The following is a 14224-nucleotide window of genomic DNA, read 5'->3' on the forward strand; positions in this document are numbered from 1 at the left end:
CTTGTGTTGGTTTTCAGTGTTATTTTTGTTTTAATACATTGTACTATATTTTATAAACTATTTAAGTGTGAAATGAAGGGAAATATATAAATATTTTAATAATAAATAAATAAACCACAATATATATGAGACATCCTTCTATTGATCTGCAAAAGAATTGAGAACTGAAGAGTTATGATCTTTTGCAGGCTTGGCTGCTCAGGAGCACCACTCAAAAGCTAGACTGCCTGCATAAGCAGCACACCTTAAGTAAGTGTTTCCCTTCAAAAGAATGACTGCTTGAATGAATTACAGACAACGTGCCCTTTATTTCTTCCTTGCATTTCATTTGTAGCTCCAAACTAATGTCTCTTGCTCAATGGGAAGTCTCAGTGGACTTTTAATCATGTCATAATTGAAAAATTGAGTTGACAAAAGGACTCCTACAATGTCCAAAGCACAAGGTTTCATTTATCACATTTTAGAAGCCCTGGTTGATAAGTGAGCATGCAAACTATGCTGCAGCCCCCCCCCCAAATGCTGTCTTTCACATGCCTGTGTGCATCGCAAAGCCCAAACCAGACAATATACCACTTGCTCTTTGTGTGAATGGTGTTGGATCATAGTTCTATTTGCTATGATAGAAGCTACAGGCAAGTAAGTGTACAACTCTGGAGAATTATTCAAAATTATTATTACAATTCTTTTGTTAGAACTGTTTTTTTCCCCTTTAGAAGTTATCTTTGTTGTTGTTACATTCTCCTTTCACCCCCCTCCCAGCTATTGAAGAACTTCAGCGGAGTAGAGTAAACCTTGAAAAAGTGGAGAAAATTGTAGATTTTCAAATGGACTTACCCTGTGATCAACGAAGGGCATTAATTATATCAGATGAGGTAAACTTCTTTGTGTTGCAGATGATGAAATAGAATAAATGGTCAGTTTTTCTGTTTTGAAAATAAGTTCCTTTTACATATTTGATCCATTTATAAATCACTTAACTGGGAGAGAGATGGATTAGAGTGTTTTCTGTAGTAGCAGAACTCAATTGCAGATGATTTGGGAGTGTTCTAAAATATATGAGTTTAATGTGGGCTGATTATGGATTCAGTTTGCAAACTTCACCAAGCTCACTTTCTGTTTTGTTCACCCAAATCTGATTGAAATCAGGGGAGAAAAACAGCAGATATTATGTCAAATATTCCTTTGGAGGCAAAATTCCATTCTGCAGTGCCAACAGTTATACTAGCAGTAAATGGAAATGTTCTTTTGGTTGCAAAACGGGTGTGATTAAACTGGAATGTGTAAAAAAGCAAATTTCTTTCAGATAACAGAAAAAGGAATCACAGACCATAATGCAGGGGTGGAAAAGTCTAATGTCACAATACAGGAGTCAGAGACTACAGAGCTTGCTCAGAGGTCTACATCTGTTGTGGTAAGCCTTCCATCCACTTTCCTTTTGCCAGAACATATTAAATCACAGATATGCATGGCAATATGGTTGGTGCAGGAGTAATAAACTTGCTGCTTGTCACTTCTGTTGCTCTTGTTGCTTCAAGAGCCTGGACCTCATATCTGCTAAGTGAAGTACAGCACATTGGCATGCTCAGCCTTCAAAAATGGGATTCATACGGGAGTTAAAACTGCAGTGTCATGGGTAAAATCTGAAAAAAGCAAGTCCTGCTCAAGCATCACAGCAAAAAGATTCTGGTCTCATTAACCAAAGAGATTCTTGTCCCAGTGATAAGCTCTGCAGGGTGGAGGAGTGTCGTGGGTGCCCTTCTCCCATGAACAGGGCAGCCCGCAGGGTTTCTGAGTCATCTTACTTTAGATTCATGGAAGAGCAGTGGTGCAGGGCCACCACTCCATGAAGCCTATTGCTGTAGACGGTGTTTCCGTGCACTCGGGCTTCTGTCACAGTGTTCAGTTGTGCCAGAAGCGGTTTAGTCATGCTGGCCGCATGACCCGGAAAGCTGTCTGTGAACAAATATTGCTCCCTCAGCTTGAAAGCGAGATGAGCGCGGCAACCCCATAGTTGCCTTGGACTGGACTTAACCGTCCAGGGGTCCTTTACCTTTTTTTTTTAAAACCAGTAATGAAACAGATTTGGGAGGACAGGAGGGTGGCTTCACCAGACTTTCTCTTTAGACAAATAGGCTCAGCGTATTGATACGAGTCTCCTCTTTTCAGGCCAAGCAATGGATATTTGGGTCCCATCATGGATTTTGGCTGGGGATCTGTGCTGTGCCTAATCAGTGATGTTGCTGGCACTATGCAGAGATCTTGACTGCACTCAGGCAGCCACATTCCAGACTGCCCGTCATATTGCACTGGTGCCCGGAGCCAGGACTCAGATTTAGGGGTGAATACAAGGAAAATGTGGCACCCTTAAAACAGAAGTACTTTCTTCCAGGCAGGAATATATTTGGATTTCACACAAATAATAAGCTCCAACTCTTTATTTATTGCACTGTACACCTGAAAATCTGGGAAAGTCCTGAGAGAGTGCAGTCAAAGAAAGAGCTACTTCAGATTACAATAGTGTGTGGTTTATTTCATTTCCTTCTAAACAAGGTTTAGAAGGTTTAGAAGGTTCAGTGTAGTTTCAGCCTGTCTTGGTAATTTAGATACATTGTCGCACATTATGCCAGGTACAGTACTTCAATTGTCTGAGATGGTGATCAAGATTTGTTCCTCTCCCTCAGGTGGAGATGGAGGAAGCACATAATGGTTTGCCACAAAAGAAACTTCTGTTGGAAGTGAAAACCACCTTGGAGCTGGTCAAAGGGTCTTTACACAAACGGGAGACAGAGATCAGTGAACTTCTGCAAAATGGACATTGGTGTAACTCTCAAATTACAGATATGTTGTTGACAGAGTCTATTGTATATTAGCTAGTGAAGATACATTTGCTTAGTTAAGACACAGACCAGATATGGGCTGGTGCTTCTATCCTAAATGCTCTTTGGACTAGGATTTAGTTTACACTGTCTGTCTCTAATAGTGAGCAAAACTGGTCTCTGAACACAGATCCACACCAGACATTTAAAGCACATGACTTCTCCAAAATAATATCAGGAACTATAGTTTACCCTCATAGAGCTACAATTCCAAACACCCTCAACAACACCCTACAGATCCTAGGATTCTTTGGAGGGAAGGTTTAAAGTTTTAAATGTTTGGTGTGGATCTGCCCTAAAACGAAACAGGAATGTTCTGCTCCCTCAACATCTCCATGAACTGGGTGAGAGCCAGAGTGTTCCTCAAAGCATTGCCGCTTGTCTTCTCTGCCCTGGGGATGGGAAGATGAGCAGCGATGTCACGTGCTGGAACACCTCCCTCTTGCCTGGGAGGGGGTGCTGCAGCGGCAGCAGTGGGGCAGGCGGGCGCTGCCTCTTGCATGTCTACTGCCTGAAGCAGGTGCTTCCCCCTCCCTCATCGGTGGGCCAGCTCTGTGAGCGTGGACCCAATGAAATTACTAAGCATGACTAAGTTAGATTCAGTGAGTTTACTCTTCCCATGCCTTTAATAATAATAATAATAATAATAATAATAATAATAATAATAATAATAATAATAATAATTTATTATTTATACCCTGCCCATCTGGCTGGGTTTCCCCAGCCACTCTGGGCGGCTTCCAACAAAACACTAAAATACAATAACCTATTAAACATTAAAAGCTTCCCTAAACAGGGCTGCCTTTAGATGTCTTCTAAAAGTTTGGTAGTTATTTTTCTCTTTGACATCTGGAGGGCGTTCCACAGGGCGGGTGCCACCACCGAGAAGGCCCTCTGTCTGGTTCCCTGTAACTTGGCTTCTCGTAGCGAGGGAACCGCCAGAAGGCCCTCGGTGCTGGACCTCAGTGTCCGGGCAGAACGGTGGGGGTGGAGACGCTTCAGGTATACTGGACCGAGGCCGTTTAGGGCTTTAAAGGTCAGCACCAAGACTTTGAATTGTGCTTGGAAACCAAGTGGGAGCCAGTGTAGGTCTTTCAAGACGGGTATTATATGGTCTCGGCGGCCACTCCCAGTCACCAGTCTAGCTGCTGCGTTCTGGATTAGTTGTAGTTTCCGGGTCACCTTCAAAGGTAGCCCCACGTTGAGCGCATTGCAGTAGTCCAAGCGAGAGATAACTAGAGCATGCACCACTCTGGCAAGACAGTCTGCGGGCAGGGAGGGTTTCAGCCTGCGTATCAGTTGGAGCTGATAAACAGCTGCCCTGGACACAGAATTGACCTGTGCCTCCATGGATAGTCCAGAATGACTCCCAGGCTGTGCTCCTGGTCCTTCAGGGGCACAGTCACCCCATTCAGGACCAGGGAGCACTTTAACAACTGAAAATTTTGCAATGCAAAGTACCCAATGCAAATTAGCCTAATTTGCACAGGAAAATTATCCTGTTCAAAATTTCTCAGAAAACCTGCTTCAATGTTCTATACAGAGAGACATAAAGACTTAGATTAAATGCTATTTATATTTATTTTTGATATGCCTTCTTTATGTTTTCTCAAATAGGAGGGGGGAGGTTTTTGATTTGTCCCCAGATTGTTGAAATCTCTAACCAGTCTTATCTGACTGCTGCAATTTGCTGCTCTTCGTACTATCATATATCCATCTGTTCATAGTAAGGAAACTGAATAGGCCCGTGTCAGCCTACAGATATCTAGGTACCTTGACTTACTAAACTTTGAGCAGGTTAGTCGCTGATAACAATATGAAATATCCTAGTGTAGTACAAACATTTACAGAACATTTACCTCATCTTTTTCCTTTTAAAGATAAAAATAAAACGTGTTTAGTTTTACTGACAGCACTCAAAGGTCCCCTGCTGTGACACTGTGGTGCCAAAATATATTTGTTGTCCTCCAACCCCAACCCCCACATTTGTCCATTTAAAAAAAAGCTGACTAGTTCCACAGGTACCCCAAAGTGAGGTTGTGATTCCAAAAGTTTTTTGCGTCCCCCAAAGCCCCCCCAGATGTGTCCATTTTTAAAACCTCCTTTGGCCGCAGCCAGGTTTGTTCTGGGGCCAGGACCCCTTTGACATGTGCCGCCCAGAGCATTGGGTACAGTTCAGTGCAGCCCTTGGTCCAAAAAGGGGTCATCTCTGGCTTAGTGAGCTACCGTGAACCTCAGGTTCACATATTCACCCCTCCTGCCCTACTTTCCTTAGCCATCGGTTGTCACGGCCTGCCAACTGTGGTTTGTTCCAAACTAGGCAGCTTCAAACCACTGTTACTGAATCCAGCTTAGAATCATAGAATTGTTGAGATGGGAGGGACTGAGGACCAACCCCTGTAATGCAGGAATTGTTTGCCCCATACGCATGACACAAAGATTAAGAGTCTCTTGCTCTACTGACTGAGTTTGTATAAACTTATAATAATCAATATTAACCACTGTTCCAGGCCCAAATAACATAGCAAGCTGTGGCTAATCAAAAGCAGAAATGAGATTTTTTGAACCCTTTTCTCCTGTGAGGCGTGAGAGCTGCAGCTCATTCTGCTAAACAGGAAGAATGATGTGAAAATAACTCATGAATGCCATTATTGGCTAGAACTAAAAGTAAATGAAATGATAGTCAAAACATACCACAGGGATTCAAAACTGACCACTTTTAAGTGATATCTTTTTCTTATAAGTACATGGCACATTTTGTCTACATATGATTGTTGTCTGAATAGAAAGAAGCTGAAGATACTGGTTGTTACATTTTTTAAAATCCTACTTCCCACCACAAAGCATGTTGCTGACATATTCTCTGTATGATCACTTACTAAGAAGGTCCATTTTCAAGATTTATTCATAAGATTGATAAGCTGCTTGATCAAAGAACTCTGCAGAGTACAAATAAAACTGTAGATAACATATAGCTAAAATCCACAAACCAATTAAAAAGCAAATATACTTAAAATGATGATTCAAGCACTGATAAATAAAAGTTTAAAACAAATATAGTTAGCTAAAGTTATTTACTTTGAACATGTAAAATCTGCTCTTTCCACACACACTTTCTCTTCCTGATGGCAGTTTGTGCAGTAAAGGTACAGAGCTCCTTGGCTCCATGCCTTGTTTTCATTCTAACTTGTTGCCCTTTGCCCAACTGTACTAGTTCTACCCAGTCCTCCCTCCCACACTGTCCACTCTGCATACTTGGGATCCTTTCATGGATCTGGCCTCGGCTTAGACTGCAACTGTCTTGTTCCCTCCTGTTATGGTGCTGTGCCACCTATCAGGCCTCCAGAAAGTGAGATGAGAAGCAGCTGGCCAGAGTTCTCCCAGGCTGGAATTAAGATGAGAGAAAAAGAGCCAGTCTTCATGGGCTGGTCTTTTCCCTCAACTAACCATCTCCTCTAGTGAGAGGCATCCAGGCAACAGTGCCTGCCCTCTTACCTACCACCTGAAACTCTGATCCTGTAGCAAATCTTTCTGAATTCCAGCGAGAACTAACTCATGCCACCACATCCCACACTAAAGTGCAGATCAGAACATAGTTATGCTTTGCATTTTGCACTTCTCCAAATTTTGTGTTTCAGTTCTTGGTTCAATAAAGCAGCAAATATACATTTAAAATACTTAGTTTAGAGCCAGGGGGATTTAGAACTGCGTATTTTGTGAGAAGGGGGGCGGTGGTGGTAAAATTAGAACTGCACATTTTGTGAGAAAATATGATAATTTTCATTCTTAATTTTTTGATGAAAAACAGGAGAGGGCGAATAGGATTGATGAAGATGTGCAAAAATGATAGAGACTGATCTGTCCAATCCCCATCCCTCCCGGGGCGTAACAGTCAAACAACTTTGGCAGTCTAACAGAGAATTTGATATATTATTTCAAGCAAGGTAAACTAAGAACAGGTCCTTGCCATCAACATTCATTACCTCTCAATGTTATCAATGACCTTTCTTGCTGTCCTGTCTATTTCATTACCAGTTTTGCCATTTTTCTCTCAGAATTACATTGTGCTTGTTACTGTACATGGAATATGCTTTTGGCTGATTAATTAATGAAGCTTGTTAGGAAAATATGCACTGTACCCATTTTGCGAAAAGGACAGAAATTGTTCAAAAAGGGGAAAAGAGAGGACCCAAATAATTACCGCCCAGTCAGTCTGACATCAATACCAGGGAAGATTCTGGAGCAGATCATTAAGCAAACAGTCTGTGAGCACCTAGAAAGGAATGCTGTGATCACCAATAGTCAGCATGGATTTCTGAAAAATAAGTCATGTCAGACTAATCTGATCTCGTTTTTTGACAGAATTACAAGCCTGGTAGATGAAGGGAATGCAGTGGATGTAGCCTACCTTGATTTCAGCAAGGCATTTGACAAGGTGCCGCATGATATTCTTGTAAAGAAGCTGGTAAAATGTGGTCTTGACTATGCTACCACTCAGTGGATTTGTAACTGGCTGACTGACCGAACCCAAAGGGTGCTCATCAATGGTTCCTCTTCATCCTGGAGAAGAGTGACTAGTGGGGTGCCACAGGGTTCTGTCTTGGGCCCGGTCTTATTCAACATCTTTATCAATGACTTGGATGATGGACTCAAGGGCATCCTGATCAAATTTGCAGATGACACCAAACTGGGAGGGTGGCTAACACCCCAGAGGATAGGATCACACTTCAAAACAACCTTGACAGATTAGAGAACTGGGCCAAAACAAACAAGATGAATTTTAACAGGGAGAAATGTAAAGTACTGCACTTGGGCAAAAAAAATGAGAGGCACAAATACAAGATGGGTGACACCTGGCTTGAGAGCACTACATGTGAAAAGGATCTAGGAGTCTTGGTGGACCACAAACTTGACATGAGCCAACAGTGTGACGCGGCAGCTAAAAAAGCCAATGCAATTCTGGGCTGCATCAATAGGAGTATAGCATCTAGATCAAGGGAAGTAATAGTGCCACTGTATTCTGCTCTGGTCAGACCTCACCTGGAGTACTGTGTCCAGTTCTGGGCACCACAGTTCAAGAAGGACACTGACAAACTGGAACGTGTCCAGAGGAAGGCAACCAAAATGGTCAAAGGCCTGGAAACGATGCCTTATGAGGAACGGCTAAGGGAGCTGGGCATGTTTAGCCTGGAGAAGAGGAGGTTAAGGGGTGATATGATAGCCATGTTCAAATATATAAAAGGATGTCACATAGAGGAGGGAGAAAGGTTGTTTTCTGCTGCTCCAGAGAAGCGGACACGGAGCAATGGATCCAAACTACAAGAAAGAGGATTCCACCTAAACATTAGGAAGAACTTCCTGACAGTAAGAGCTGTTCGACAGTGGAATTTGCTGCCAAGGAGTGTGGTGGAGTCTCCTTCTTTGGAGGTCTTTAAGCAGAGGCTTGACAACCATATGTCAGGAGTGCTCTGATGGTGTTTCCTGCTTGGCAGGGGGTTGGACTCGATGGCCCTTGTGGTCTCTTCCAATTCTATGATTCTATGATTCTATGTTCTAAGCACAGAAAGTATAGCAGAGATGAGAGCCTTCATGTGAAATTGCAAACCACACAACACCGAAAGAAAAGAAATCCACTGAAATATGCCTGTTTTGAATGTACAAAGTAATAAACATTATTTCCCCCACATTTTTCAAAACAGCGAATGCAACAGTTCCAGGGACAGTTAAGTGCCAGGAGTTCAACAAAGCAGGAAACTCAGGAGTGGAGATTAAGCTAAAAATATATAGAAAAGCATTTAAAAGCAGAAGAGTTCAGCTGAGTTGGAGAAAAGAACTTGCTGTAAGAGATGTTCAAGTTGTTTCAATATGTTGTTTCAAGAAAATCGCTACAGAATTTTCCTTTTTCTGCATTACTGCTTCAAGTGTGGACTGAAAGAAGCCTGCCCACCACCTGGGCTCACACAAATGGAACATGAGTTTGGACGTTGAAGCTCTCAGCTCATTCCTTTCAAAATTAATGTGAAGTAGTTCTTGATAACAGTCCCTGTCTGCTGAGAATGAATATAAATTTCTGATCTGAAAAGGATTGTCCTTGGAGTTGGAGAACAAGCTATTCTCAAACTTTCCTCCCCCACCCAAATTGCTACCCCCTTCCTAAACTTAGGCAAGTTTCCCCCAATCCGGTGCCTTGCAGGTGTTTTGAATTAGAATTCACGTCAGCCACAGCCAGCATTGTCAATTGTGTATTTATTGAAATATTTATAGGCTACACTTCCACAGCAGGACAGAAGGTGGAATACAGCATACAGAATTACAATAAGGAGAATAAAAATGTCAATAAAAACATCAGGTAAAACATCAATACTGGTTAGTGAAAAGAAATTCCCGTGGCAAAGGTCTGACTAAAATCATTTTTAGAAGACATCCAAAAGGCAGCAGGAATTAAAATTGCCAAGTCTCTACTAGCAAGGAGTTCCACGGAGCAGGGCTGACACACTAAAGTCTCAGTCCCTACTAAAGGCCAATCAAACTCCATGGGCATCGGGAACCACCAGAAGTGCCCCATCAGACGATCTCAGTGATCCAAACCAGAGCATAAGGAAACAGACAGTGCTTGTTAGAGATTATTTAAGAATGATTAGCGCTGTTGTCCAAAACATCTGCAGGTTGAGGAAGGCTGGTTCAAGCATTCAACAAGCCTCAGGAGGATAAAGAACTGCCAACACATTTTATTTTAGAAGCTATCTTGAAAATTCTTTCCTCGTTCATTCTGGTTGAAGTCAAAGATTGTGTTTTGTGACTGCCTCTGCCACCTACTTGCTTTTTAAATGAACTTTTTGTTCAGGCCAGGTGAATGGCTTTTGCCTCATAAGAATACCCGCATAATAATAGTGGAATACCCTAGGCTTACATTATAGATATAGCGGGCCCTGGTGTCTAGCAATTGTTCAATGAACTAATGTAAAACAATAAGGCAAACATAGTTTAAAATAATGACAAGACTGGTGGCATCTCAAAAATCTAAAAAATTTCTTTGGCCCAACCAGTGCTTTTTTTCCTAGAAAAATAGGTGCAAGTAGTCACCATGAAGTTGTTAACACTAAGTGTCACACTTCTTAACAGCAACAACAAAAAAGGTGCTGGTACTGCGTATCTTTGAGTACCCCCTGGGGGGGAAAGCTCTGGGCCTAGCCTATAGAGGACCCAAGCGCACGTTGTCAGATGCATGCAAGAAGCAACAGACTTGCATCAGCCATAACCGATTCTGGCAACAATAACGAAACCATGGAAAGTTGTTTAGGTAACAGTTTACAGCTACCTTGTTCCGTTACAAGAGCAATGAATTTTTTATGTGGGGAAGTATATCCATTTGCTAATGCTATTTCTCCAGAGAAAAACTGCAAGGTAGGAAGAAGGCATGGGGGGAGAAGAGTCCTGAGGCCAAACACCTTGCAACCTCTTCCCCAAACTGGTGCTGCCCGGATGGTTTCAACTGCAGCTGACATCAGCTCAGCACAGGCACCAGGTTTTGGAATGGTGCCAATATCTTCGAGAGTAAGATCTCTCAGTCTCTTTCTCTGCCCTCTTTCACATGCTAGGCAACAGCCTCTCGCTTTCATCTCTTTGCTTAGATACACATTCCCCTATGCTTATTTCTTAGCTTCGTTCTCTCTCTTATGGGGAAATCCCCACTTCCTGTAATGGAATCCCAGTGTAAGTGGCTTCAACAGGGGAGCCACAGAAAGAATGTGGTTCGTCAAGCTGTGGGCTCAAAAACCTCTGGGTCACCTTCTTACAGAAGCCATTAGATGTAACATCAGGAGACATAGGAGCCAACGCCTAGGGGCTGTGGTGGCTTCGGCCCCCACAATAAAATATTTGAGGGGGGCTCCACAAAGTTGATGGGCCTTCCCATTCAAATGGTGTGTGTGCACTGCATCATGTGATCGATTATGCGGTGTGGGGCTTACCTGGGCCCCCACAGTATTTTATTCAAGTTGGCACCCCTGTCGGGAGACCCAGTTAAGAGCAGCAATTCCCTCCACCAGCTCAGGGTCTTGGTACTGCAGAAGAGCCTTTCACCCTTTCACTCATCTGCATGTCCCCTCCTCCCATAGTTCTATGCCCTGCAAGACAAAACATCAAAGATATATGGGCAACTTCCTCATGAAGAGCCTGGATTAAATTCACTCTCTAGCTAATCTCATACCTGTCATCAGAGTGATTTTAAAAAATCATAATAAGCAAAAAACCCAGCATGGTTCTCCTGACAGATGCAATATAGTCGCACAAGGTTCATGGATTAGTTCTCACTGCATTAGTTCATACTGCATTATCATTGAGTTTTGAAAGCAAAGCTGTTGCCCTCATCACAATCAAGTGCGCAATAATACTTTAATTCGGTATGGTTTAGGAGACATGGACAGCCCGTAAATTGGATTCAGATCTAGATGATCTTCAGGAGGTTTCTCCAGCCTCAGCTGCTGCAAGATGGTGGTGAGGATGACAAAGACTTCATTGCGGGCGACTTCTTCTCCCAAACATTTTCGTATTCCCATTCCAAAGATCAATACCTTCTCAGCCAAGCTCTTGTTGAGCTCTCCATTTTCATTCAGAAATCTTTCTGGTTTAAACAAGGAAGGGTCTTCCCATAAAGATCTGTTGTGAAAAGGGGGGAACACACCATATTTCAGAGGTCCCAACTCCTACAAGAAGCAAAGCTGGCTGCTGTAGTCAATGTAGGACACTTAATTTAAGTTATGCTTCACATAATTTAGCCACACCTAAGCAATGAAGAAAGCAATATTCCACTGAGATTTTTAATTCAAATTTTTGGAAGCCCACTTTTAAAATGAAAAAAAAAACAATGTCCCTTGTGGAGGCAGAGATGAATTTGAAATGGAACTGATAAAAGTCCTAAGCTTTATTTGCTGAAAATACTCAAAAGCAAACAGGAAGTAGAGATTAGGTCACCCATCCATGGGATATACACACAAAGGCAGGTGTCATAGGAGAGTGGCAGAGCACTTCTTGCATGCAGATGGTCCCAAATTCAACCCCCAACAGGTAGTGCTGGGAATGTGCTTGGAGAGCTGCTCCCAGTCAGTGCAGAGCAGGTGTTGGGAAACTCTGGCCCTCCAGATGTTGATGAACTACAACTTTCGTCATCCGAGGCCACTGCTTGTTTGGGCTCGCAGGAGTTGTAGTTCAACAACATCTGGACAACCAATGGTTGCCCTTCTGTAGACAATACTGAAGTCGATGGAGCAGTTGGGTATAAAGCACCTTCCAATGTTCCTATCAGTGGGGCACAGAGAGATGGGCTCAGAAAGAGAGAAAGCATTCGGTTTCAGTCCTGCTCACCACTGCCTTTGACCCACTGATGTCCTCTAACAATATGCCCCCAAGAGAAAAATGGTTGCCCTCCCCTGGACTGGGAGATGCTTGAAATGCCACTTGTATTGCTGGGAGAGGAGGTCTTGCAGTGCTGCAACCAGAGAGGACACAGGCAATATCCCTAACAAGCAAAGGTAATCCCTGATAGCAACCAAACAGGGAAGATGCATGGCTTCCACTGACAAGAGGCCACAAGGTGGGAGTCAAGAGCAGCCAGCATGGAGGGACGTCACTGTGCACCTTGCCTCCTGGTAGTGGCACGCTTGCCAGCTGCTAAGATGGTTGGGATGGGGTTGCCAGTGCACTAGCACAGCCAACGTGGCACTCCTGCAAGTCTGACCACACAGCACTGACTTCCCTGCCACCTCTCCTCTTCCACTCTCTGCCTGGAAAGCAGCAGGGATGTCTCTGCTCGGAGACCAGGTGTGTGTTACTGCCCAATGGTCCAATAGGAGCTTCTAGCTGCCATGCTCAGAAATGCATCATGCCCCCAAGACAAGTCCCTCTCCGTCATGCCCTCTCCATCCTACGTTCTAAGCTTATGCACGGCAGACACAAGGGGAAAAAAACCCTGACTATAATGCCTTTTCTTAAAAATAGTATTGTTACTTACTCATCATGATTCACTTGATACATATTAACGAAGATACAAGTCTTTGCGGGAATATGGTACCCATTCAGAGTGGCATCTTTGGTGGTACTGGAAACAAACACACAAGCGCATACACATCACTTTTGTTCAACACTGTGATATGGAGCTGCACAACAGCTTCACAGCAATCTGCAGATAGTGGTGAGAGATCAACCCGTGGCCCCACCTATCAGAAATATAATTTAGGATTGCTCCAGACTGATCTACACTTCCTGCTACGATTGTCGTGGTACAAACAAAAGGAGCCACCAAGAATGGCCTGGGTCCATCACTGCTGACATAAAGGGTCACTTAGATGTTATGTTGTTATGTACCAGCATTACAGATCTTGGCTTCTCCAGTTGGGGATTTAAGAGCTTTCCAAATGTCATGGAACATTTCATGTGAATGAAATACTGTTTTCCTTATTCATTGTTAAAATAAAGGAAACAAGATGAACGAAAAAAGAAATAAACCCCACAACCCGTTTTTCATTTGAGCTGAGCAATGGTGTCTTATTTTGCCCTGTTTGTAGTATAAGCATCGCATGCTTACATCTCCTGAAGCATTTTGGGTTTCACCTTAACACAGCTTTTCTGAATTCTGAACATGAACATTTTCTCCATCTAAACTGCCCTCAAAGCTTCTGTCATGCACCTGTGGAGTTTTCGCCTGAGAGGGCTAACAGCAGAGATCTGGGTGGGGAGGGTGATTCAGCGCTGCCTCCTCCCAAACTCTACTTTAAAGTAAAGAGCTGAAAACATCAGGAGATCCAGAATGTAGCTTGGTTCTTGGTGAGGCTGCCAGAGAAGAAGTTTATAAGGCAGCTTACAAGACCGGCTGATTCTCCCATGTTCTTGCTTTCATCCTCAAATTTCACTCTCCCACTTAATCTTTTTTATAAATTTGCTAAGTTCCTAAAGGTTGCTAAGTCACATGACAAAATTGATTTTGAATTGGTGCAAGTTTCTCTTCCCTCTCCCACCCCATTTTGGGGGGCTTAAATACTGTCAGCTGAGTTGAGGTAATGGACTTTGCTAGCATATCTCTGTCTGAGTCCCAGCTCAGCCGGGAAAGCACAAGATCCACTCTCATCCTGGTGGATTTTGAATTTGGGTGGCACTCATTTTTTCTTCAAATTGTTTGATTAAAGATGTCCAACCCCTGCATTATTATTTGTTAATTGATGTGTTTTATTTACAAATAAATAATAATAATAATAATTTTTTATTTATACCCCGCCCTCCCCAGCCAAGGCCGGGCTCAGAGCGGCTTACAAGCAATAATAAAAACAAGATGAATGATAACAACTTAAAAACAA

At 42.9% G+C, this 14224-nt stretch overlaps 2 protein-coding genes across 3 annotated transcripts in view; one reads left to right on the top strand and one right to left on the bottom strand.

Annotated features, from left to right (window-relative positions):
- Positions 1-3499, top strand: part of LOC128423298 (uncharacterized) — a 29643-nt gene extending 26144 nt beyond the window's left edge. Inside the window, exons 9-12 of the mRNA XM_053408298.1 lie at positions 189-249; positions 760-872; positions 1304-1411; positions 2682-3499. Of these exons, the coding sequence (XP_053264273.1) occupies positions 189-249; positions 760-872; positions 1304-1411; positions 2682-2870 (471 nt within the window). The 3' untranslated portion in view covers positions 2871-3499. The remainder of the gene's footprint in view (positions 1-188; positions 250-759; positions 873-1303; positions 1412-2681) is intronic.
- A 5606-nt stretch (positions 3500-9105) lies between these two features.
- Positions 9106-14224, bottom strand: part of LOC128423266 (cytochrome P450 1A1-like) — a 31179-nt gene continuing 26060 nt past the window's right edge. For both annotated transcript variants that reach the window (XM_053408228.1, XM_053408229.1), the window contains exons 6-7: positions 12886-12972; positions 9106-11534 (exon numbers count right to left, since the gene is read on the bottom strand). In XM_053408228.1, the coding sequence (XP_053264203.1) occupies positions 11252-11534; positions 12886-12972 (370 nt within the window). In that variant the 3' untranslated portion in view covers positions 9106-11251. The remainder of the gene's footprint in view (positions 11535-12885; positions 12973-14224) is intronic.

This window comes from Podarcis raffonei, chromosome 11 (genome assembly GCF_027172205.1).
Source record: "Podarcis raffonei isolate rPodRaf1 chromosome 11, rPodRaf1.pri, whole genome shotgun sequence".
NCBI classification, from domain to species: domain Eukaryota; kingdom Metazoa; phylum Chordata; class Lepidosauria; order Squamata; family Lacertidae; genus Podarcis; species Podarcis raffonei.